This window comes from Pygoscelis adeliae, unplaced genomic scaffold, assembly GCF_000699105.1.
Source record: "Pygoscelis adeliae isolate BGI_AS28 unplaced genomic scaffold, ASM69910v1 Scaffold141, whole genome shotgun sequence".
NCBI lineage: Eukaryota > Metazoa > Chordata > Aves > Sphenisciformes > Spheniscidae > Pygoscelis > Pygoscelis adeliae.
In genome coordinates this window covers 2743082-2770613 of record NW_008824231.1, presented here as the reverse complement: position 1 = coordinate 2770613, position 27532 = coordinate 2743082, and the positions used below count along the sequence as shown (strand labels likewise).

General features: G+C 43.2%; 1 protein-coding gene across 1 annotated transcript; it reads right to left on the bottom strand.

Annotated features, from left to right (window-relative positions):
- Nucleotides 1-2856: 2856 nt before the first annotated feature.
- PANX1 (pannexin 1) lies at nt 2857-17011 on the bottom strand. The gene is made up of 5 exons (XM_009334870.1): nt 16966-17011; nt 16144-16283; nt 5146-5369; nt 3466-4136; nt 2857-2924 (listed from the first exon to the last, which is right to left on the bottom strand). The coding sequence occupies exons 1-5, from the start codon at nt 17009-17011 to the stop codon at nt 2857-2859; spliced, it is 1149 nt and encodes a 382-aa protein (XP_009333145.1).
- Nucleotides 17012-27532: the final 10521 nt, after the last annotated feature.

Below are 27532 nucleotides of genomic sequence, written 5' to 3'. Positions count from 1 at the left end.
ACACTGCCATTGTGGTGCTTAAACACCCACCCACCTCACCTTGTATCTAAAATACAAGACAAAGGTGATTTTAATATTCATTGAAGGTAGAGGTCATGGGCAGGGGGGATGACATTAAAGCTGAATGCTACTCTTCCAAAACAGTCCAACAACAAACGAGGACAGTTTTCCAATTTACAAACGCTCCCCCTTTTTTTGTTTGTTCCAATCCACTTCAGCATCTTATCTTTAATTAAAATTAAGTCACAGGGTGTGTGGGGAGAACAACCTTTCATCGTATTTACATCTACCTCACTTTGGCTATCGGGTGCTTGGCTCTGCTAAGGCATTCAGGTGCTACTGTAATACAAATATGACTGTATTCTCAAGTGGGGTTTGGAAAACAGCACAACTAATATTGCGTTTGATAGTACAAACATGTTGAAACAAATTCCACACATACAACCATTACAAAACAACTTCGACAAACCATTACAAAGATGGAACCAACTTCACTGATCTTCAGTCCAAACTTCAAGGCGGTTTTGTTGGTCACTAAGACCAAAACCAAGAAACAGAAATTAAACTAACATTTAACTTACATATCATTTTGTTAAAAAAAAAAAAAGTGTTAAGACATTATTAATTTATGAATACACAGAAAATTCAAAATCCCTAACATATACATTACCCCCTTATACTAAGCCTGTTTGTAGTTTCTTTTCCATCAGTGCCAAGTAATTAATCCCAGACATCAATGTTGAGATGGCTAACCAAGACAGAGCAACCTCTATTTTTCCTGTGAAGACACAGCCAATATCAGTGGCCAGCCATCACCTGGTACAGATTAACCAGACTCATTAAAAAACCCCACAAAAATAGCCCCTTTTTCCAGGGCAGAGAGCCCCCAGATACCTCACTTAAACCCTAGAACTGAGGTGGCCACTCCCAGCAGAGCAACGCTTCAGAATGCAACGTGGCCATCTCTTTTTGTTACCTACAGGGTTATGTTTCCCATCCCTGTACAGTATAGTGCTAGCTCTTTCCTGCTGCCAGCTTCAATTGCATCCAATACATGTCACTTGTTACTCATGATAGAAATTTTTTGTTCTTGTTGTTCCTTGTGTGTTTGGTTTTTTTTAATAAATAATGAAAGTCTACAACATGGTTTTTCAGGTACATGATTGCTGATTATTATACAACAAATAGTCTGTAAACCAGTTTGGCCTCTGAGAAATTGTCAGGCTATTGAGACAGTTGCATTCAAAGAGCAGCACCTTGTGTTGAGCACAGTGAAGGTGGAGGAGAAGCCCTGCTGCAGTATGAAGTTCCCACCTGCTGCAGTGGGGAAGCATCAGCATGAAGAATCTATAAGTCTTTGGCGAAGTTTTTTATCTTCTCTCGGACTCACGTTGCCACTTGCATCACGATCTGTCAAAACTAAGAGAAAGTAAACCTTTAGAAGTGAAAGGGCCATCAAACCACTCAACATATTCTCGTTTACAAAGGAACTGCCACCAAGACAGTGCTGCAAGGCTGGCTGTCCTGCGCTGTGTTGGAGCTGCTGAGCAGCATCCAGCTGCCCCCATGCAGTCTGGATGCAGCACCCAGAGGCAGGATGCCCTGCAGCCTCTCGTGCCTGGTCCAGAGTCAGCATCTACCACTGGTTTGTTAACATGGTTACTAAATAAAACATGTTGATGCCACTAGTGACAGAAGAAAAGACGATGAGCCATGGGCGAAGCTTTGCTGATGGGTGGTGAAGTCTGCAGCTGCACCCAGGCAGAAGGAGAGGGCTGCACCAGCCAGAGCTGGTCATGAAATGGCAGCTTCTTTCTGCAATGCATTTTAATAGAGCTTCAAGCATGATTTTGTTCTTCTCTGGAGTAAAACAAGTCTTTGAAGTGTTTTTGTGAGATGAAAACAGTCTCAAAAGTTCTGCTTTCAGATAAAAATGAGTCAGGTTTTCTATCAGCTTTTTCAGCTCCTTGAGCAGAGACCTCCACCTTGGGCTCTTAAATTCTCCTAACAAAACCCACTCACCTGTCATTTCAAAAAGGGACACATTTAAGAGGAAAACTATTTTCTGTCAGAATTACTCCAAACTGCTGTACTAGAGGTGGCTGCCAGAAGTGCTTCTTCCAGTTTGAAAATTATTCCGCTTGTTTGTTCTGAATTCCCCTGTTGTATAAATTTACTTCTCCTCCAAACCTCAGCCTACCGGAACTGCTTGACCAAAGTACAGAGGAAAAGTTACCCTCTGGGTGCTGCTGCTTCTTTTTTATTATGCACAGGGCCTAGCTTTCTAAAGAGAAAGTAGATATAATTTTTTCCTGCCTTTGAAACAGTTCTTTAACTTGCCCTCAGCATTGTGCTCGCCTACTCAGGTCAGCTGCTAAACATTTTAAAGCATCTTCAGTTCCATGAGTGAAGGACTTTGTGAAGAGGCAGCCCACAGAGTCCGAATTACTTCATTCAGGGGATGTAGGCACTGGTGTCCTGCTGCTTCTGTGTGGACAGCTATGAGAGCAGCCATGCTCGCATCAAATGGGAAGAAAGCTTTTCCATCCCATTATGCCTCTCCCTGGATATTTGGCTTCTCTTCTCTAATTCTGCACTTGAGGGGGGAATTGGAATCACAATTAAGATATACCACATTTTTTAGCACAGAATTTAAGACTACATCTCATATAACAGCGATTGCTCAGAGCCGATCATGTCTGGGAACTGGTGGGAATGTTCAGAGAACAACTGCGCCAACTCAGATCAACTCAGACCATTTCGGCAAAAATCACTTTACAGTCAATCTTCCTTTCTCTCTGTGCAAGAAGGAACAGGAACACGTTCACTGGCCCCAGTCCCACTTCCCTTCTTTTGTCATTTTCTGTTCCTCCGCCAGCGGCATTTCTGAGCATCAGACTTATTTTTACATTCATCTAAGATTTCTGCCAAAACATGAATGAAAAGCAGAAGCAGCAGTTACTACTCTTTTGAGCTAATATCTGAAAAACAAATGTCCTGAAACCACCAGCTTTCTCACCGGAGCTTCTTCAAGCGCAACCTACTGTAGACCAATCTAGTGCTCTTCTACTGTGCAGGTGGTCTTAAGGAGTTCAGGTTCAGACAGCTGAAGCCTCTTACTGCTAGAGCAGAGATGTTGGCAAGGACCACCAACTTAACAGACACTTCAGCGTCTAGCCTGTGCCACTGACTTGCAACACCACAATCTTCTGGCACATATGTGAAGTTATAGCAGTCATACTGCAGACAATATAGCAAGGTCTAAGCAGGTCCATTTTCTTGTAGAATATATTAAAATGTTTGTGGTAGGAATACATAACTAGATGAAACCTGCTTTGTTTTGCATGAATTAAGTTTTGGTTTAATGGATTCTTTATCTCTCTATACCAGCAGGTTCGGATATGGTGGTTTTGTGGTGTTTCTTTCTTTGATTTTTCTTTTTAAAGAAAGAGCAGGTCACCTTACCTTGTAGCTCTGTTGCATTATTTTCCAGCTCTTCTGTAGTTGTTTCTTCAGGCTTCTCCAACACAGCTGTCCCTGGCTTCCCATCCACGGTATCTGTCTTAATAGTACCAAGGTTTACCAAAAGTTGCATGACATCAAACTTCTCAGAAACTGCAATGTTCTCCAGCACTTTGAGGCATTTAAATGATTTAAGTTCACTCACGTTTTCCTCAAGAAAGAGGAGGTAAAGGCTTAAGTCATCAAAACACTTTGACTTGAGTTTTAGAACATCGAAAGTTGGCAGGATTTCATACACTTTGAGAATACCTGAATTCCACCTCCATGGAACAAACATTGCATACACTACCAGCGGCATCACTAGAAGATAGACTAGCAGGTTAATGTAGCTGAGTACCTTGAAGACACCAACAGCAATAAGCTTGCACTGAACCACTTCTGGAACAGTTGTGTCGTTCTTTAAGATCCCAGTCTTGATACTGCAAAGAAACTCATCGCTCAAAGAGGAGAGGCTAATGTAGTAGCCCAGGTAGAGGCATGCAATGAAAATAATTACTAGAGTGAGTAAACGACAGATAATGTATTTAATTATTAGGCATTTGGAATTCTTCTTTGTCTTCAGGTACTGCTCCACAATTGGGTATTTAAAGTGGCTTTCAGATATTTCCCACAAACTGAAAGAGAGAGAAAAAAACCACAAATCACATAGATCAGATGCTGCAGCACTCACCTACCTCAAATTTCAAAGAAACCTAGTACTCTAAAATAGACACAAGGTTGGATTTGCTCTTACTGGTGTAAATCAAGGGTAGTTTTATTGAAGTCATTAGAAAAACAACAGAATAGCAGATAAATTAAGAATATTGACACTCTAGTACAGAAAAGCCATTTAAGAGACAAAAGAGCTCAAACACTGTAAAATGGAAAAAAAGTATTGCCCTCGCAGCAAAAAAAATTTTTGTTCTTTTCCAATACAAAACAAGTATAGTAAGCAAATCCATGAGGAAAAGCAGACTTCCCAAGCATTTGTTCAGTAATAGCACACTGGAAGGCTTTTTACTCATCAAGACCTAACTCCACATTTTAAAGAACAGACCTAAGTCCCTATTGCATTGCTTGTACCCCCACATGCAAGGAGAAACAGTTACCCTGCCCTAGGATGAAGCAGAAACTGGATCTGGTTAGAACAGTGCACTGATTTGATCAGAGAGGGGGCTTTTGCTTTTTTTGGTTTTGGTATTTGGTTTCTATTCGTTATTTTTTCTTTAAACAGAAGCTTTGCAGACCTAGATCTGAAAGGATGGGAGATGACAAGTAACAGACTTTGTTCTCAGCACGAAAGCGACTGTCAAGAACATTGAGAACCGAAGACTGCAGCCATCCCCATTTCCTTATGCTGTGGTGGGTAAAACTAATTAACACCTACTAAAGAAATCAGGACATCTCAGGTAATTAGTAATCTGAAGAGCTCATCAAATGTTTTCTTTGAAAAAAGAAAGTTATAAGTTCCAGCTCCAAGTGCCCACAGTAATGATTTCAGATGTCGTCTCTTTTTTAGCCAAATATAAAAGTGTGTCAGGTCACCATTCAAACGTTTGCAATAAATTTCTAAGGGAGTGCAGGTGTCACATCTTTTAAGAGCTTAAGGAAAAGAGCAAAGAAAGCCAAGCCCCAGCATCTTACCTCTGTGTCAAGTTCTCATTAACAGCTGGAACCAAGTCAGTAGGGTCCCTGGGGTCTCCACTGTGGATGCTATTAGCAGCTTTGATTGCCCTGTTATAGGCTTTGTCAAGTTCTTCCATAATAAATTTCAGATCTGAAGAAAGGTGAGGTGCTGCAGTGAAGCGCCAGAATAAACATGGTAGATACAGCAGGATAGCAACGAGCAGAAGGATGTATGGGAAGAACTGAAGGGAGAAAAAATTTAGATTAGGCTTTACCTGTATATAAAATGTCAGCCAGTCACCATCATTCCCTATAAGTCTATTAAATTTCCTATAAGCCTATTAAATTATCTATAATTTTATTTAAATGCTTTTAGTAAAACCCACTTCCGTGGTTATTGGGGATATGCAGGGAAGCAAATTCTCTTTTCAGACAGCTCCAGTAACCTTGCTACTTCTTAGAGCTTTGCACCAAAAAAAAAAAAGGCAGAATTGCCATTGCATTTTGATTGCATATTCAGAACTGCACTGCTGGAGCTGAAATTGAGAGAGGCAGCATTAACCTGGGGAACAACAAATAGCAAAAGCAACCAAAGCAGCTGTCAGAGAGGCTGACTGGAAGAAGAGGATAGTGTCACATAACTCGCCTTCCCAAATGTGTCACCACTGTTCATAGCAACTAAAATGCTCCAAACACTGGCAAAATCTCTCCTGCTCTCCATTAGCTGTCAGGAGGTTAATGAATAGACCATTTATAGCGCTGCATCTGCCTGCAAAGTCTCTTCAGAGTGCCTGACATACAGAGACTGTAAAGGTTGTAACTATGGTTGTAATATTTAAGGGTTTTAAAATATTTTTAGATAACTCCTAAATGGAAACCAACATGTGGCATCAGAATGGTTTGGTGTTAATGCAGCGCTGAGAATTCAGTCCTCACACAGTCCCCATTGCTTAGGGAAAGGGCTGAAGCAGGTATACAATAAAATAGCTTGAAGTCTTTCTGTCTTTCTTCTAGTCATCAACAAGTACGAGTTTTTCACCATGAGATTTAATCTCTAACTCCCTCCAGCTGCTGGAAAGAAGGCATTTTCTATCTACTACGACATTATATTCAAGGTGTACATTCATACATAACATTACCCTTACAGAGACATGACGTATGATCTAGTTAGACAAGCAGTTAGTTAACAAAATGTACTGCAAATTTGGATAATCTCTAATTCATTACATTCAGCTTTTGATAGTAAGCACACTTAACTCAAATCCAGCATCAGTTCCTATAGAATTTTAAATTAGTTGTGGTGAAAAAATTTCAAACAGATTTAAGGCATCTTAAATGTTACAGCCACACACACATGCGCATTCATTGAAAAAGCCAATGAAGAATTTTAGAGGAAACTTGGACTGAAGTCATTACTCAGTGCAAGTGGAACAGCTCCACTAAGATTTGTAGATATTTAACAAGATGAGAATCTGGACCTAATATTAACATGTCAACTTGTGTTTGCATAATCAAGAGAGATTAAAGTTTTATATAAACAAAATAAATAATTTGATGTTATTGAACATTTTATCCAGGAAAGCTGCTTCTAATGTCACCTACCATTAAAGCAAAATCCTATGTTATTATTAATACTAGGAATGCATATGACATATTAGCATATATTAGCATATATGCTAATATATAAAACATAAATAAAACCTGAATCTTAAAGGAACTGCATCAGCAACTGGAGACCCTAATACGAACCATCATTCTGGATGTGCATGTTCTCTACATAGGAGTCACATCAGAAATTTGTGACACACAGTCAGACAAAGCCATGAAAAGCACTAAATAGCCACGGAAAACAGAGAATGCTGTATTTAAAAGTCAGCTTTCCCATGCAACCCTTCTTATAAATTCATACTTTAACCGTTTCTGCTCAGTAGGAACATAATTGAACTGGGCCAAAATTGCTACTTCAGTCTCTAGATAAGTCCTCAAGAAATAAAACTTCAAAAAGGTTCACCTTTAAAACTGAAATAGAAATCCTGCAGGGATGGGCTAACCAGTAACATGATTGTTTCAGAAACCTAGTCAACAAAGCAGAGTTAACTGTAATTATACCGTACATCCCACTAGAGGTAGCTCTTCCTCACCAGCAAGGAACGAGCATCAACCCCGTACTGCTCTATCATAGTGGCCTGTCCCCTCTCCACCACAGGGGACTGACCTCACAGGCCAGAGGGATCCAGGGGATTCCTTCTGATCTCCTGGAATTGCTGGGGACTGCTAATCTGCCCAGTACTTCCATTGAATCCATACTATCTTCTGCACCACTAAACCATGCTCTCAGAACGGATTGTCTATAGTCACCGTCAGGAATTTCTTCTCTCCAGAACTCTTATCTATGCCAGCAGCCAAGACAGCCCTTGGGTATGGGTGCTGCTCTTCTTTCTGAACTGCTAACTGCTTTTGTCTGAACTGAGCAAGTTCATTCTCTCAAAACCACATCTTTAGTGGCTGTCATCTCCCAGCTCTCAGCTCTAATTGCTGCACCCTTGACATGATCTTTCCCCTACTCCCAGCAGCCTGTAGAAACTGCGCAGAGCTCTGCCCTCACTACCTCCTCTCTTCCCTCTTTCTGTACAGCAGATAACCTCAGATCATCTGGATGTTTTTCCAAATCTATCCTTTCCAATTGAGATGTAAAGCTCTGGCGTGTCCCATATGTTTTTGTAGACTTCTCATCAACTCAAACCCAACAGCTCAAGGATCTGCCCTTCATATTTATCTCTGTGGACAATGCCACTGGGTGTCTCAGGTCAAAGTCCTGGATGCCTTGGTCTACCCAAAGCTTTATGGTTTCATGGCCAGGCTCTTTCAGTCCTTTGAATTCTGTATTATGTAGAAATAGAAATTATCTATCTACAAACACAGCTTAAACTTATCTAAGCCTCTCTAAGCTGCTGCAACACCTTTTCCATAGTCCTTAACAAATGCCAGCTTGTATAATATTGCTGCAAAGCCTGTTTGACTTCATTTACTTCTGTCATACACCTCTTAGCACCCTTCCACTGGTGCCAGGCGGGGAAAGAAACAACAAAGAAACATCTGATTTAGTAAGGAGCGGCCAAAGCTTCTTACATTGCTTTATACCACTTGGCTTTACTACTCACTCATTTGAAGTTTTACAGGCATCAGAGGATTTAGGAATTCCCTTTCTGATCCTCAAAACTGGAAATGCCACTGGCAGTATCTGATTAATCCCTGACATCTCTTCACCCTGAGGCCTACAAGACATGCAGCAAGAGGCAATATAGTTGACATACCGAAGTCACAGCCCAAAACCTCCATTGTCCCAGTTCCCATCTCTTCCTTTATACCTAGAAAAAGACTCTGTGGGCACGTTCTGCACTTGTGTAGCACATTGGCATCAGTCCTGTTGCTCTGCCCCAGACCTCCACCAATCCCACCCATCTCCCCTGCCTTATTACAGACTGTTGTCTTAAGACCAGCCTCTGCCATCTTCCCTTGCACCTCCTCCTCTCCCCGACTCCTTCACCACTGCCTCTTCACCTAGAAGCATCACACCACTGGGGCAAAGTCACATTTGCCACACATTTACTGGGCCTTCCCTCGCCAGGCTCTCATCACTCCCAAAGCTGTAGCTTATGGCAGCATGAGAAAACATTATGCAGCTCTTTTCTGAATGGTCTCAAAACCAGAGCAGCAGCGTGACCATTAGTCCATCTCTTTTTGTTTGGAAACAAAAGCCTGTATTTGTCAGCCCTTCCACAGCACTTGACGCACAACTCCATCCTTCTCGGATTCTGGCTTTTTTAAAAATGAAAGATACGCTTGTTCTATTTATTAACAGTAGGCTTAGATAACTAACAAATTGTTTTGAATCATTAAAATTTAAGGCCTTGAACCAACAAGCAGAAGTGAAAATGCAAAGTCATCTGGCATGAGTCCTAGGTTTCAGAGCAACAGACTCGGATTATCCAGCTCATCTGACCACATTTTACAGTCACACATAATGACTTCCCATTTTAAGAAGAGGACTCTGTGGTATTCATACATGGATAAGCATGTGTCATACGCCTTTCTTTCATGGTTTATGTATTTACTTTCAAGGCACTGAACGCACAAGGAGGAAATGCTGCTTCAGTCTTGGATAGTTAGTAGTATTTACATTAAATGGGAAACGTCATTGACTTCAAGAACTATATGGTCAAAGATATGCCAGAGAAAGATACTGCCCTGAAAGTAAAACTCAGTTTTTCCTTTGCTGTCTAGTTAGCAAGTTCCTTTTCAATGGCAAGTTCACAATGCTGGATTTAAGATGGTATGAGATTGCATAACTGAAGAAAGGTCCTCTGAAAGCAGATTAGAACAGATACATTAGAATAGATACAATATCCTATGGTGCAAAACGCTCCTTTCTGAACTTTATTAATGAAATTACATTAAGGGCTACAACACAGTGATTCAACCTGGATGCCCTGAGCCTTCATTTCCACCCAGCTGCAAGGAGAAAAGGACAGGCAAAGACCCAACGAGTTTGCCAGTCAAAAACAGAATAGCAGAGCTTCAGCTAGGCTAATCCAAGTTTCTGGAAGGTACTAGGCATAGATACTATATGATTAGTATTCAGCATGAGACAGACAAAAATAGCAGCACATGCACCAGGGACTCAAACTAGAGTCCCCTATGTTTTCTGCTAAGTATTGCTGAGCTCCTGAAAGCTAAAGATGATGGAAGCAGGTTCACCTGCCTTGCTTGTCCCTTAGTCTGATGGCACGCTGGGTGGGACAGCAAGCTCCCAAGGAAGCAGAGCACTAGGAAGACAAGAGGTCAACTGCCCCTCGTTCTATACTGCTATAGGTCATTGCACTTGACAGACCTTTGAGCACTGCATATGTTACAGGCTATACCCTTACTCCTCCTAAAAGCCAAGAGCACCTGATACCTGAGCAGGATATGTCTGACAACTCAACACCAGAAACCGCCCAAGCCCATGTTGACCGGTATTGATGAGGCACTGAAATTCAAGCCTTATCTGAGCAGAAATCTGGGCAGAGAAGGATTCCTTCCTCCAGGCTAAAGACGTGTGTGTTCAACATCGCTGCTTTGCAACAAGTAACTGAAATGAGAACTGCAGAATTAGTGCCTCTCTGTATCTCACGGCTGTACTCGAAGAGTAACGCATCCCACAAGGCAGCCAAAGATGAAAAAAGGACCTGCTCTGACACTGGCTGTTTGGTAGCCTGTGGCACAACACTCCACCAAGCCCTGCAATACAGAAAGCATGATCGTTCTGGACAAGGAGAGCTTAGGAAATAGGATGTCCAGGAGTGTTACGATGCAGAGCCCTGATCCCCCATCTCAGCACAACACATTGTTTTCAGTCTTGCGTTCTACACTTGCAAAAGCAGATATAAAGGTTATCATCAAAGCAAATAATTTATGCACATCGAAAAACGCTTACACTTCACAGATGTGTGCTGTTTTCTTACATCACTGACCATAAACAGGTTGAGCAATTTTAAATCAATACCAGCTACTATGAATGGAGAAGAAAAATAACCTGCATGCATGCAGTCTGAACTCTAGAAATCTATCTGTCTAACACACTGAACTCTTTTGAAGTCATGACTATTTAATCAAGTGCCTGCATTTGCTCCTCTCATGATGATTACCTGCACAAACTGAATGTATATTTTCCAAAACAACTCTGTCTTACCAGAATTTGTGAATATCTACATTCAGATACTCAGAATGGCACGAACCATCTTCACCACTGGGAACACTTCAGTTCCCAATGCACATGCATAGCTTTTCACTGATAAATACACATACGGTGCTAGCATTACAAATATCAAAATTAATTCCTGATCTTCTCATGACATGATTTTTTTCGCCATTTATTGGGAGGCCAGGGAAATAAGCTTTGAAGACATCAGTCTGTTTAAGTATGCATGGGTATAGAAGACGAAGTGTTTGAGTAATCTGTTTGTATAAGCACATAAGACACTGGAATCATGAAACTGTCTTTTAAAGATGCATTAGCATCACACTCTCCTGAAGGTGAAAGGAAAAATCAGACTAAACCACAAAATGGTCTATTATATAACATCCCCAGCTTCAACTGTGCTAAAATCCAGTAAATATACAGCAGTTAAAAGAGCATTTTAAAAACTTCTTCATAAGCTCAAATATGCTTTTATCATCCAAATAAAATATAGCTGCCAAGAGTGGTGTGACCCAAAAGGCATTTTCAAGGACCTAATCTACAGAGAGCTTGCCAAGGTCTGGATAAATATGTCTGGCAGAAAACAAGAACCACTTTAGCAACAGTTTTCTAATTTTAGTGCATCTTCTGTCCTTATTTCCTCTGGGCAAACACTATTAAAGTGACTGCAAGCATTCAGACTTCTACCATACCTAATAGTGGTCAAACACTAACTTCAAGTACAATAGCACAAAGCTGTTAAGCACAGCCTTGAGAAAATTAATTGGCATACAGCACTCAACAAAGAAGGAAGCACTGAAGATGTGAAGATATTACTCATTAAAAAATAAGATCATGGTGAAGCGTCTGCTTCTTCAGTTCCAAATTTCTATATGCCACTGTGAAGAGCCTAAGCAAAGCCACCAGCCCCCAAACAGGCTAATGACAGCAAAGACATGTTTCCAGAAGCAAAGATATTAAGCTCCCTCTGGATACGATCCTATTCCTGTTCGAGTCGATGGGAGATGTTTCATTGGTTTTCAGGGCAGAAACATGAGCTATAAATGACTCATCATTCTGAAGTCTGCCATGTGGTTGAGATATTATCCTGCCTCCAGATCTGAAAGTGAATCTCAAACCACACATGACCTTTTTTACCCCACCTGTTACTTACTTTGTTTTGATACAGCTTAAAAACTTAAAAAAAATTATCTGCGCACTACAGATTAAAAAGGCTTCGCAGTGCAGTCTCCTATTCCACTGGACTGCAAGGACTGCCCACCCACAATCGCCAAAGCTTGTTTCTGTTCCAGTTAAGGATCAAGCTAAGTTTTATCAAAATAAGTTGTCAGGTAGAGCACTCATCTTTAGAGACCAGAAGCAAACTATGTGCATAGAGGGAGCAAATACATGACTCTTCCATCCCACATCAGCACTGTCTGTCTCTCTTTCCCACTCATCTTTAGAAACCAGTATCTCTGTTTTGACACTTCAGAGATACAAGAAAACTCTTGAAGGAATTAAGCCTGAATGGAAAACCCCAAAGAAAACTGAGACAACAGAATAGTGAAGCCCAAGCAGACTAAGTTTCATCAATGACAAATCTGAAGATGAGTCTTGTCAGAGGACTCAATTATATAAGCATTTTGTCAGCTTTTTCACTGACAAAGAGGAGGAAATCTTCGCGTTAAACTAAGAATATATGCAGGACATACCATAGTCTCTTCTTTCCATTTATCTATCTGCAGATAGTTTGTTTCTTGAATTGTACACTTGAGTACACAACTCATTTTGCTTTCTGCTAAGGGTTATTCAGTGTGAAGAGTTATTCCAGGATCACTGGAAATTCAAAAATCCTGTTCTCCAAGGAGAGAGGCCCTGGGCACCCTCTGGGAGTGCGCAGACCACTAGAGAGGCAGGCAATCCAGAAAGTTGCAGTACGCTTCTCCTCTCCACTCCAAAACAAGTTTCCAAACTGATAAATTCAAGTGTTGGGAGAGATCTCCCAGTGCAGAAAGGGCAGCAGGTAAAGGTGCCCAAGCTTCAGGGATTGCCCAAAACTGAAACATACATTTTACTGATCGAAAAACCAAAAATCCCAGCACAAACTTGTACTCTGAAATAGGAGGGAAATGGGAAGGTTTCGGTTTTTCTGTAATGCAGACTGGTTTTGATAATCCTTCAGAGCAACCAGATGCCTAGAACAAAAGCAGGACAAGTTGCTGCAAGTTGGCTTCTTCACCAAGAGCAACATAGTCCTACTTCCACCCTGTAGCGTGATGAGCACTGTCCTGGAACGCAAACCTTTGACAGCACTTCTGACAGAGCACAGGCAGCATGCCATAAGGAAATCCATCCATTTCAATCAGGAATTGGGGCCTACAACTTCAATCCCCCAAAACCGTAATCTAATGCCTCCTTAAGCATTTCTTACGGAGCCTTCTAGCATGCCAATATAGCGAGATGTTAAGTGAGTCAGGGTATTAGAAAGAACCTGAGATGCTTTGTAAATAAATGCACTGCTGCTCAGAAAGCAGAAAAAAAAAGCCTCAAGTGTTGTCTTAAGAAAAACTGGGCCTAACAATCCCTGCTGTCCCTCTACGTGCATCCCTGCCCTTGCACTGCAGAATCAAATCTTCTCTCACTTGAGCTTAGGAAGGCTCCCTTGTCTCATTAACATCACTGTGCTCCCAGAAAGGCTCTGCTCTGCCCATTTTAAAAATGGTTATCTAGCCAAAACCTGCAGAGCAATGAGGTTGTATGTACCTTGCAGCACACAGCCTGCACCAGGGGACAACCCAAGCCCTGTTTTCCTGCAGAAGCGATCGGCCCCCATGGCAAGCCACCCAGCAGTGCAGCTGGCAGCTGCTGGCCCTGGATGCAAACAACAGCCAAAGACCTTCAGATGTTCCCACCACAGTGGGAATCAAAGCTCAGTGTTAATAGCTGTAACACCGCTCCTTCCCCAGAAACTTGTTAAGCATGGAAGTTGATGAACAACCAGTAGAAGGATGTTAATTAATACTGGCCTCCAAACAGCATCTGCAGCTCCTAGTGCCTGGCTCAGTGGAAGGGTAGGTGACTAGGCATGGATTTAGGATGTTAAGATGAGGCACCCAGCCTCTGCTACAAGCTCTGACTCAGCTGTTCAGACATACTTCTTGCAGCCAGTCTGCAGGGCATTTACAAGGAAACATCACATACCATTAAGCTATCATGGAGGAACTGTGGGAAGAAGGGCCCTGCATCAATTCCCGAGAGACCAGTCAGCAAATTAACGTGAGTTGCATCATAAAAGTATGACTACTTAAGCTATTAGTCATGGCTGGCAAACTAGGAGACTTACAGCTATCGGCAGGTGACTATGGCATAAAATTCAACATAAAGAAATCGGGTAACAAGAACTCATTCCCTCAAGAGAAAGAGGCAGCAACTTATCCAGGTTTGCAGGTGGAGTTTCCACCCACGCAAGCTGCCTGCATTGCGAGATGTCCCAGCAACTTCAACTGGCCTCTGCAGAAGGTCTGGCTGAAGTAAAGCGGAGCACTAACTAAGCAAGGAAGAGCTCAGGCTAGAAACCAACAAGTCTGGCTTTAATATTCATGAAACACAAGACTGTTGGATCAAGGTTATGAGTGGAGCTAACTGGACAAGGCAGTAGTAAATCCTTATGGTGTCCTGGTTTTGGCTGGGGTAGAGTTAATTTCCTTCCTAGTAGCTGGTACAGTGCTGTGTTTTGGATTTAGCATGAGAACAATGTTGATAACACACCGATGTTTCAGTTGTTGCTAGGTAGTGCTTACACTAGGCAAGGACTTTTCAGCTCCCCATGCTCTACCGACTGAGAAGGCTGCAGGTGCACAAGAAGCTGGGAGGGGGCACAGCCAGGACAGCTGACCCCAACTGGCCAAAGGGACATTCCATATCATGGGACGTCATGCTCAGTACATAAACTGGGGAAAGCTGGCCGGGGGGGCCGCTGCTCGGGGGCTGGCTGGGCATCGGTCGGCAGGTGGTGAGCAACTGCATTGTGCATCACTTGCTTTGTATATTCTATTATTATTATTGGTGTTATTATTATTACTATTTTATTTCAAGTATTAAACTGTTTTTATCTCAACCCATGAGTTTTCTCACTTTTACTCTTCTAATTCTCTCCCCCATCCCACTGGGGCGGGGGGAGTGAGCGAGCAGCTGGGTGGCACTCAGTTGCCAGCTGAGGTTAAACCATGACATATGGTTAGTGATTTGAGTCAGCAAATGAATCAGAGACAGCCCTGAATAGTCTTTCAGAGGAGATACCATCAGCTGACTGGATAATAAAAGCTGAGGTACAGGATACACCAGCAAAACCCAGAAATACAGGTGCTGCAGGTCCCAGACTTGAGCTCCCTCTAACACCAGGTTCCCCTCCGCTCCCAGGTGCCAGGGGGGTTATTTGCTGGGGCAAGTAATAAAAGAGCTGGGGAAGGCAGCACACAACACCCCAAATTTGCAGAGCTCCAATAGCATTTCTTACTTTGGCATCAGCACTGCCCAAGCAGGGCGACGCTACCTCTCGAGTTGAGTCAGTTCCAGGCATTGGCATGGCATTTACTCAAGAGTTTGTAACTCCTGCCAAAGCTCCACTAACCGCTTTGAGCCAGCTGAAGTATCTTAGTACCTACTGCACTTTTTACCTATAAAATAAGTCTCTTACTGTGCATTCAGTATGATGATGCTTTTCCCAGAGCAGTGAAAGCCAGCTCACGGTTTGCAAGGGAACAGCCTGTGGAAGCTCAGAAGAGCACACTGAAGACAGGGTTAAACCTATTGGTACCAGTGATGAATTTCATCTCTCCCAAAATGCCTATCTGCCCTGAGTTCCTCTTCATGCAAAATTGGCCAAGTGTAATGCAATAAAAATACAAAATGTTTTTATTATCCTGTTTTCCTAAAGTAAGCTTTTGATACAGGCATTAGGACAGTTGTGTCTTGTATCCTGATTTTAAAATAGTTCCTAGCTAAAGCCAGGTGACGCACTCAGCTCCAGGGCTACACAGCAACATTAACATTACTCTTGTGTCAGATAACTGGCGATATTTGTTATTATAGCACGACAGACCCTTTATTTAAAAGAAGAAAATACCTTCTCTAGTACTACCCTCTTTGGAAGTAAGGGAAAGAAAACATTCTCTCTAAAAATAGAGTTAAGTCAAAGCCAAGGACTACAGCAGAGAAGAGGAGCAAGAAAAGTGAGGCAAAGGCAGGCTTCTACATGGGGACAATTTTTCCAGGAGAAGGAGATCTGTACATACTTTATGCAGCCACAGGGGAATGTTTTCTAAGTTGTTCTGGGATGCTTGCTTCTGCTGCACAGCTGCCCAGCAGTAGGAGTCCACGTAAGCAGCTTGTCGCCAGGAGAAGGAGCTGGGTGCAAAACAGCTTATCTGAGCACCTGGGAAAACAAAGCAAAAGTTATCATGTCCTCGGAAGATTAAAAAAAAAGAAATGAAGTTTAGGAAGAAAAGCTCACAGTATTTGGATTGGATTGCTTTGGATTTCACAGTATCCAAAGCAATCGGATGACACACAGCAGCTCTGCAGGGAGGAGAGTCACTAAATTTCCACTGCACTCAAAGGGTTAAACTCCCATGGGGCCTCTCTGATGTCTCCTAAGGGTTGAGACAGTCTATTAGAAGCACCTGTCTTTTTGGCCTATTTTCTTAAGTTTTGGGGGGTACATGACCTCCAAGACCTGTCTCTCTTGCTTGCACTTGACTCAGGTAGGCCAAAGGGGAACCGGTAGATATAAAGTGTGATCAGATAAGGCTGGTTTCCTGAGGAAACAGCTACCATCACGTACCATCATGCCACTGTGTTTCCCAAATGCACAACCTACCACTTACATGTTTATTGAGACAAGACCTCAAACACCATTCCCGCAGCCCAGCAGTCCTTGCAGTGCTGCAAGGGCAAGTTTGGCCCAGGGTGCTGCCACTTCTTTTGCCTCTGAGACCGCGCGTGAGTTTTGAGGGGTTCAAGTTACACATGTGAAAACAAGGACTTCCTCATGTAACTTCTGGCAGAGTAACTGTGGCCTCCAGACACCTCCAAAGGGTGCCAGACCCCCTCCTCACCAGCGCAGTGACGTGCTGTGCCCAGGATCAGGCGTACCACCGTCATCCCCACTCGCTCCCAGCACCACTCCAGCCGCTCAGGAGCTTCAAATTAAGATCAGGGCACTAATTGACAGCAAGAGCAGCTATTTACCCAGCCTCAGCCTTAGGGTCAAATTCTGCTCTGACCAGCTACAGGCACCAGTTACTGCAGCATACCTCAATGAGGAAGTGTGGTTATCGTATGTGGAGTATCAGTGGCTCCTTGGATAAGAGCTAATAAAACAGGATGAGGGGTTTTGATTTTCTTTCTGAAGCTTTGGTAGTGAAAGCAAAAAAACCCACATTTCCAGCAGGCTTTCCTAAATGTTGAAACAGGATAGCTGTTTCACCAAACGATTACACAAAGTGGAGATGGCTCTTCCATGAACACCCCTCTTCCAACAGCAACCTCCAACGCTTCCTCCAACACACCACCAATATCAAAAAAGCAAGAGGGGGGAAATATTGCTACTTTTTTTTCCGTAACATTAAGAAAATTCATCAAAATTAGTGCTAATTAATTGTATGCTTTATAGGGAAAAAGTATTTTGTATAAGATTGTATAATTCGTGCCTTTTTGCTGGTTTAGCTTTTAGAGAATGAGAACTTTTGTAACAGGAGCCGACCGCATTTGCCTTGTAACTTATATAGCCTTTTTACAATGTAGCATAGTCAAGCAGCATTATGAATAAAAGCCTTTACTTATGAGTCACTATTATAATTGTTTCTAAGGCTGTAGTATCATAAGGACATGGTTTGACCTGTCACAAGCCTCCCTTATGGAAAACAAATTACTGTTTATCAGACCAGAGCTCACGTGATTTAGCAAAGTTGGCAGCAGACAAGCACTTGCACCCTCCCAAAGCTTCGGGAGTTTCTGCTTTCCAGAGAACTTCCATTAGCTGTGGAAGCTCAAGAGAAAATACACTGCAGAAAAAAAAAAAAAAAGAAAGAAAAAAAAAAAGAAAAGAAAAGAGCAGGCAATTGGAGTGTCTGTCCTCCACTGGATAGGGACCATTTATGCTCTGCTCTCATCACTTAACGAACCTCCTGCTGCTGACTGTGCCCGGTGTGAAGCAGCAAACAAGTGACCCTTTCAAAGGACGAGCAAGAAAGATGCTTTGTCCTATTCATGTCTGTGTATCTGCAACAAGAAACACATTCCCTGTGTTCATACTCGTTAATGGGTGGGAAACCACTGAAAGTGATGGAGTGTTTAAATTGGTGAGGAAGAAGGCAGCCAGCCTCCTCCAAAATTCGTGATGAAAAAGGCAGCCAGCCTCCTCCTCCAAAATCTGTGATGAAAAAGGCAGCCAGCCTCCTTCTCCAAAATCTGTGATGAAAAAGGCAGCCAGCCTCCTTCTCCAAAATTTGTGATGAAAAAGGCAGCCAGCCTCCTTCTCCAAAGAGTTATGTGCACAACTTCACACCAGAATAGCTACAGCAATGTCAGTGGTGCAGCAGAGCAGTGAACCTGGCTCTTCTGATCCCCGGGGTTTCAGCAGGGATGTTGGAAACCTTTGGCAACTTGACTTGGGAGCCAAGCAGATAGAGCTTGACATCAAGCAGAAGCTGGGGACGCTCCAGTTATTGCACTGTTTTTTAATTAACTTATTGCAGTCTTGGTTGTAAACACTTGTTAATGTAAATTACAACTTTGCACTAACCACGGTAATGTTAAGGCTTAAACGGAGAGGTTGTTTTTGTGCATAATCTACACAGAACACAGATTATTAAATGCATCTAAAAATGGTCACAGTTTTCCATCTTTTTTTCCTTCCTTCTCCCCTCCAAAGGAGTAATAGTAATAAATCTACACAGATAATTTACTTTGTGTTGGGCTATTCTGGAGGAAGTGAAAATGAAAATCTGTAGGTTTTATTAGAGGAGAAATTAGGCAAAAGGCCAAACGCCTTCCACAGACCAACTGTGCACACATGCATGCACAGGTCTAGTTTATGAAAGGCTAATAGTCCTCTGCTATCAAAGGAACAGCCTTCTGGCTCGGTGACATGAAGCTATTCCCTGTCCTTTGCTCCCACAAGTAATAGAAGGGGAAAAAGAAAAGCAGCAGCCAAGCCCATAACAACAACATGGAGATAAAACACACAGCAAGAAGGATGAGGAATAATAAATGACTGCATTCATTAAGCAGTTGCCACAACAGTCTTTGGCCAAGTTACCATTACACTTGGCTACGCACTTTTCTTTTAATCATTCCCTGGTACTAAATCAACTTTGGACAGGGAGTGATGGGGATTTGACTTACACTTTTGCAAACAAATGAAGATAAAAAAAAGCCACTCACTATGGTTGCCCTAAAGAGAGACCACCCAAAAGAGCTGCAGAAACTTAAGGCAGCAACAGGTTTGCAGCCATGTATGATAAAAACTCACTTTTACAAATGCACTGAGATTATCAGATGGAGTTGGTCGCTGACGGCAGGAATCACTTGCAGGCATGCAACTGAGTGCAGAGTACAAGCCTGGGTCACCGCAGCCAGTGAGCAGCAAGGCCGACTGTCACCCCACCCAGCTGCCGCACATCTTCATGTGTGCTCTGCCAACAAGCCCCCAGCTACCTCCTCCGTGTCTGTACCAGGAGAATCTTTTTCTTCTGTAACTGGCTCCTCTGCAGCTCCTATACAGCACTGTAAAAACCGGCATGGGGCTGCCTACAGGTGGAGATCCTGTGCCCTGCTAACACCTTTTCATCCACTTTGCCTAAGTCTTGCAAGCTCATTTGGGAAGGATCTGTCACCAGGTGTCTAAAAGAAGATGCCCCAATCCCAGCTGGGACTTCTTGAGTTAAGATGCAAGCAGTGGGCCTTCTCCGGCTCCTTTTGCCCAAATGGAGGTGGAAATTTTGGTATTGATGCTAAATGAGCAGGATACAAGTCACTTCTGTGATTCCCACCCTAATGCCCCTGTAGATGCTTTCCAAAAAAAAACCCACCCTACCTACAAAAACAAACTCCCATAATCCCAAGGAAAATCTCAAATCTGAAGGAGAGAGGCCCTGTTCAGTATCCAGCTGCTTTGCTGGGGTACAAGGCAGGACGAGCATAGAGTTCAGACAGCCAGCTGAACATGAGCTGGCAGTGTGCCCAGGCGGCCAAGAAGGCCAATGGCATCCTGGCCTGTATCAGAAATAGTGTGGCCAGCAGGAGTGGGGAAGTGGTCGTGCCCCTGTACTCGGCACTGGTGAGGCCACACCTCGAATACTGTGTTCAGTTTTGGGCCCCTCACTACAAGAAGGACATCGAGGTGCTGGAGTGTGTCCAGAGAAGGGCAACGAGGCTGGTGAAGGGTCTGGAGAACAAGTCTTATGAGGAGCGGCTGAGGGAACTGGGGTTGTTTAGCCTGGAGAAAAGGAGGCTGAGGGGAGACCTCATCGCTCTCTACAACTACCTGAAAGGAGGCTGTAGCGAGGTGGGTGTTGGTCTCTTCTCCCAAGTAACTGGCGATAGGACGAGAGGAAATGGCCTCAAGTTGTGCCAGGGAATGTTTATATTGGACATGAGGAAAAATTTCTTTAGTGAAGGAGTGGTTAAACTTTGGAACAGGCTGCCCAGGGAAGTGGTTGAATCACCATCTCTGGAAGTATTTAAAAGACATGTGGATGAGGTGCTTAGGGACATGGTTTAGTGGGCATGGTGGTGTTGGGTCGACGGTTGGACTCGATGATCTTAGAGGTCTTTTCCAACCTCAGTGATTCTATGATTCTGTGATTCAGCATCCTTTGGCTGCATCCCTTACCAGAGAGAGCATAAACCCAGCAAGCTGGACTGGTTTCCTCCCTAGTCGCTCAACAGCCCTCTTCTGACTTAAACATCTAATTAAGAAACTACAACTTACAGAGAGTACTTCCAAGAATCAATGTTAATCATATGCTGAACTATTTTTCCTGAACCAGGATCATGTGGTTGTAGTTGACAGGATTAAACCTTCAGTAAGTAATTATTTGGTTTCTAATACACTGCAATCACTGGAAAAAGATTTGCATAAGCTTGGATGAAAACCTAGCCATTAATTACTACTATAATTTTCCACAAGGCAAAATGAACTAGCCACGATACTCAAACACCTGATTTTATCTAGCAAGAATTATCCATGTTAGCAGCCACTAAAGAAAAACCCACGAACAAGAAAATCAAGGCACACATACACAATGTAGACTGCTAGGCACCCTCCAATGCACATCCTCCACCCCAACATTAAAAAAGATTTTAAAATATGAAAAAAGATGTCTCAATGCATGCCAAAGAAGCAACTGTATGTGTGGGTGTACACACATGCATTAAGAACAGACCAGAAGGAATTATTTTATTAGATTTATAGACATTTCCCATGGACCAAAGTGGCAGGTTGGGTGAAACAGAATAAACACTATGTTTAAGAAGTATGGAGAGACACAAATGGGTGCACTGAAGAAAATAACCTGTTCCCTAAGGTTTACTTTGGTAATGGAGTAGTAGCAGAATGGAAAGTTCAGGTGATGCAATGTTGAAGTGGAATGGGTCAGAGAAGCCAGCAAGTGTCTTTCCTTCTCCACAGGGCTGCCAGTTATCCCTCAGAGAAGTCTCAAAATCATGCAGTGGGAAAAGAGCTGGGTGTTTATCAAGCATTGCCTTCAGAGCGATAGGTTTCTTGATTCATGGGAAAAACTTGTGAATGAAATTCCCATCAGTGAGATTTAGGGAAAACAAAAAAAAGTTTTTCTTCGCCTGAAGGAGAAACATCTCAAAACAGTGGCAATGACCATGCGGCTCTACTGCCAACATGGGTGGTACCCCAAATCTCAAGCAACACCAGAGGGCCATGATGCTTTTTAAATTAATTCTGGCACCAAAAGCAGCTTACCATCATTTCCATAGGAAATGTAAACCTGGCTCTGTAGAAGTTAAACAGAAAAAAATCTCCTCACCAACAGCTGAAGATGTTCACCCAAAGACAATTTAGACTTGCCATTAAAGTAAATGTTTTTACAAGTTTGTCCGGCTCCCCAGGCAGGCCTGTTCCTGATGCTGGTAACTTCTGCTATTTACTGAGCACTCCTTATATGCCAAAGAGCAGCACAGCATATGCTGCCGTTCTCTGGGGTCTGCACCTCTAACAAAATATGCTTTGAAGTTCACAGTTTGCCTGGCTGCTCCAGACCGATGCTACTTGCACACTTGTTGACTCAGTCCTGTCATTAATGCCCTGGGTTTCAGAGCACCCTGCTGAAATAAATGCAAGACGTGCAAACGTCAACTATTCGCATACAGCCTGCTTCAGCAGCACTTGGAGACGTTTTTCAAGCTCTTAGCCAGCAGCTGCCATAGTAATAGCCTTTGGCCTAATTACACCCAATTTAACTTTAGCCCCTAGCCCTTACGGAAGTCACAAGATAGGATTATTTCCCAAAACGCCTCCCCAGCAATTTGTGAACGTGAAGGGAGAGGGACACCAGCAGGGAGGGCCAGCGACAGGGTAGCAGGAGAGGAAAGGAGCCTAATCCAAGAGTTAAAACTATTTCTTGGTATGTTTATTATGATTTAGCATCACAATTGGATTTTTTTCCATTTCTATACATTTGATTCTCATGACTGAGAAACATGATTAACCTGTATAGAGAGATACAGGCCCAGCTGGACGTACAATAAGGGATGCTGCAGGTGGGTACTGCTACCCCCGTAGCACCCACAGAAGCTGCTGGGATGTGGCACACAGAGTTCGCCACTAACACCCTTCATCCTGTGTTTTCCGCTGACCAAAGCACCTCAAATCCCACAGGCAGCCAACTGAGGGAGTGGGAACTAAAACAAATTAGGGAAAAACCCCTCTCGGAAATTAGCTGGAAATTGAGCAGGGTAAGCAAGGATTGTCACCACTGGGAAAGCCCAAAGTGGTCAATGGGGACATTAACCCCGTGGTGTGTAGAGCAAGACTCCACTTCCCCATCTTTGTGCACCCTCCAGCAAGGAGGTAAGATGCATCAGAGAGCATCAGGGGGAAATAAGACTTTTTTAGTGCAGCAATCTTCATTTTGACAGATTCATGCAGATGCTGTGGGTTGGTCCATGGCCAGGCACTTCCGAACCTACCATCCTGCCACAACTGACAAGCCAGTAGCACTACCCAGACCTTCACGCTGATTATACCCAAGTTTCTTAGGTGTCTTTACTTAACACGTGATGGTTTCTGGGTCCTGGGAAGGTTTCCAAAGTGATTTGTTATATTAGAAAATAAACAGAGATGCTAAAACAAGAGGATTAATTCATTCATCTTTATCAGGGAGTGTACTGAGAGGACAAGGGGCAACAGTTTTAAATTGAAGGAAGAAATTCCTAAAAATATTAGGAAGAAATTCTTTACTGTGAGGGTGATGAGGCACTGGAACAGGTTGCCCAGAGAAGTTGTGGATGCCCCCTCCCTGGAAGTGTTCAAGGCCAGGTTGGACAGGGCTCTGAGCAACCTGACCTAGTGGAAGGTGTCCCTGCCCATGGCAGGGGGGGGGGAACTAGGTATCTTTAAGTTCCCTTCCAACCCAAACCATTCCATCATTCTATGATTCTATACTAGCAATGTCTGAGCCATACACAACCAATGCCCAAACTGAACCCATGGTAAGGACTGTTGGTGGCCACCACGAGATTCCCTTCTTCTCCCCTCTCCAGCTCTCTCCCTCCCTCCTCGTCTCCCTTCCCAGCCATCACCTCCCACGCGAAGCCGCAGTGAACACAGCCGGCACAGGCTGCGCGCTGCACAGTGGTGCCCAAAAGCCTGCGGTATAGAGAAGGTCAGATGACACCCTTTGGTGACAAGCAGCTGCTGGGCTTAAGCACATATGAGCAATTCCCAATTCCCTTCCTATGGGAAAAGATGCAAATATTTGATGTCGACTGGACAGCTCTCACATCTGCTTTTCTTTCAGCTGCAACCCAAGCCAGCCACTGATATTTTTCCCAGAACTGTGTTGGAAACAAGCCTCCACCAAAATTAAGCAGCTTGTTTCGATTTCCTCTCTGCTCAACTGTCTGTATCTGCTCAGGGCTGCAGTATCCTGCAACAAGCGGTGCCTTGGTAATAACTATCTATGTTTTCAGCTAAGTTGTTTACAATAAGAAAGCATATCTCATAATAGAGACACACAGAGTTTAAAAGATGGAATCTCAATCCTGGCTCAAAGCTATTCTTACTAAAAACATGGTCATGGAAAAATGACAGAGATAAACTACGGATTCTGCGTCTCATACACTGCTGAGGGTGCCCCTATCTTTTCTTTTTTTTTTTCTTTTCTAAAAGGGATGGGTGATTTAGCCATATTTATATGGTTTCTGTTACTGTACTACCTGACCACCTGTAGTATATTTACCCTAAGAACTGATAAATAATATTGGGAAATAATATAAGGCCATAACATAAGTAATATAAGCATATACAACACTGTTCAAATCCTCACAATCCTATTGTTATTTACATTTTCAACTTCGCAGTATAAAATTATATAAAATTATATAATATGTATAAAACAAGGTCTAGCTGTAAAGAGATAACAGGTGCAGGATTTCAAGCAGCAAAGCTTCCCAGGGCTGGCAGGGAACAGCTCAATTACAACTAAGCACTACCAGAACCAGCCTAAAATCATCACAAACCTGCAGCTGATCATGGGTTTCTAAAATATAACCAAGAATAAACTTAGATTAGTTCTCCTCCTGCCCCTGAAGGATGCTGAAGTGCGGTGCAGGCACTAACCCCAGGAGTTTCAGCAACGCTTGCTGGCTGAGCGCGGCAGCTGTGTTTTCCATGCCTCCAGCAGAGAAATCTTCTGCGATACTCAACTGGAATCTCATTTATTTCCTGAAACTTCTATCAAAACTAGAAGTTACTTGGTGGCTTCAGAAAACCTCCGCGGCCCTAGTAAACATCTTCATCATTTTGCACAATTAACAGCAACCGCACGTAGGAGGAAGACTGCAATCATCTGACACCACACTGCAAAGAAACAGGAAAGCAGAGCGGGAAGGGAAGGTGACAGTTCGAGGTGCCTAGAGAATTTTAGGTGGGAAGAATGCAATTATTCCAACAGAAATAGGATCTGAGCATTCATTTTTGGAAAGGGTGTTCAATTTTTGTACCCAGAGGCAGAGATATTTCCATGCTGTGACTCACATACCACTTTCACAACCACTTCTGATTCTGAATTGCTCTTCTTCAGACCTAAAATGGAGCCTTACCATTTTCTCTCGGTTTAGCACTCCTGAGCTTTTTCAAAGCACAATTGTAACAGGAAGCGTTTGAAACCAATACTTGCTTTCTATTTTATCACTGGTTGAACACTAGTGCTCACAGAACCCTATTTCATCACTGGTTGAACACTAGTGCTCACAGAACCAGGCATATCCAGCCCCCAGGACCTTCTCCATCCCCCAAAAAGCCTTAATGGGAGCAGCTTCGGGATCTCCCGTAAGCAGCCAGCCTGCTAAGCTGCAAGGACTGTGCGGGAAACAGGCAATAGCTGTAATAGCAGCGCAGCTGATACAGTATCACTTTCTGTATGGAAACCATGTGGTGTAGTTTCACTCATGCCAGGGGCCTGGCTTATTTTTCGTATTTATTTTCATATTTATTTTTCAAATAGAAGAGCTCGGTTTTAAACCCCACTTTTCCTTCTTGCAGATTCTCAGGATTACAAGCAAAATAAAGCACATGGCATATCCCTGACATGCAAGATGTGTTGCATATTTTAATTCTTGCTTTATGAATGTCCTACGGTCACAGATTCAATTTGAATTAGTTTAATACTGAAAGGTCTTATATATACCATGCACTGAGGCCCAAATATTTGATTAGCAAAGATGAGAACTTAACTCATCCGAAAAGAAAGGCACACTTTACCAAACTCTGCAATTCAACTGCGTGTTGGAGCTTTATGTAAGGAAGGAAAATGAAATAAATACTTCTGCACAGCTCATAAAAGAGACCTTGATACGCAGGCACTGTTTCAGACAGAGGTAGATCCAGCGCTTTTAGAGGAGAAGCAGAAGGAAGAAGAACTGAGGGGTCCATATGCGAGATAGTACGTGCACCTGAAATGCAAGCCCTCTTTTTCATTGCTTTAAGAAGAAGAAATGTGCACATATCAGTAGCAGATTTAAAACTAAAAGCAGCAGGTTAGATTACAGAAATACTTCTGTATCCATCCAGTCTCTGATTGACCAGAGCTGCCACAGGGCTCGGATCTCGTCTTGGTGTTCCCAGCCTGGTTGTCCTCGACTCCTCTGCACGGTTATTGCAGGCCACAGTACTTTGGGTCAAAACCACATCTGCTGCAATAGGTGTGTAGCTAGATGTAAATACAGCAGTCTGGGGCATCTTATCTCTTAAGCAGTCTGGTATCCGACTAATGCTATTCATCATGTTTTTGCACAGATTCACCACTAATTCACAGTCTCATTCCAGCTTTCACTCTCTTGAAATTCACTTGACTCAAACCAATAGATGATGTATCTCAGGTATACAACACCGAATGCCAATAAACAGGTACATGCAGTAAATCAAACTATTTCTGAAAGGGTGGAAGTCCTATGATTCACCCCGTCTCAAAATGGATAGTACTGCTTATTCATCTTCGAAATCTTCATTCACATAGTGCTATTTAAATGCAGAGCAATTCTTATAAGCAAATACATTTTATAAGTGAGCCTCAAGTTACAAGTCCTTGTCATTTGGATTTAAAAGTCTCCTCATCATTTCAGACTCTGAAAAGGGCTGGCTATTAGGCTGCTGCACAAGCACTTCTGTAACTTGGGGATGGGGAAAAAAAAAAGATAGCAAAATGATTAGGAAGCTTGGCCCTTCTCCTGTAAAGCATAGCTTCATCTACTGAGTCACACCAGAAGTTGAACTGGAACAGCTGCAGAAGCGTAGCTGAGCAGGGAAAAGCTTTGGAGAGCATTTCCACTGCCCATCCTGCCTCACATCCAAGGAGCAGGTGACTGACATATATATACATATATATAATATATGTATATCAATATACAACTGAGCCACCCGCGGTCCAAACACAGAGGTCTGAGACGCCTTTTCCTTGGCACCTATCCCTGACAGCTGCTGAATGACAGTGAGATCTTATTGCCAAATACTCCAAGCACCAGGAACTGCAGCACACGGGCAGTTTTCAAGGGACAGCTCACGCTCAAGGCTGAGCAGCACTGAGAAACAAAGAGCAGCGTGGCTCCATCGCTCTCCTGAAATCACACCCACAGAAGAAGATGCAGCAGCTGAGCTGACAGGGCTCTTGCTCAGGAGGTGTTAGAGAATGACAGCGGTTAGGGAATGCCCCGAGGAGGAGGAGGGCATGGGCAAGAGCGGGAGAGGCCAGCCGGGATGCCCAGCATACCTGGGCAAGATTGCACGGAGGCACCGCCTGCTGCTAGGGATGCCCTGCAGGAGAGCCGCTCTCCCTCTTGCGCACTCCCCACGGCCCAAAGCTGCCTTTTCCCCTATCGCCGAGTGGAAACCCCTCCCGGCAGCTGGCAGCTGAGCCCCCACGGAGCGCT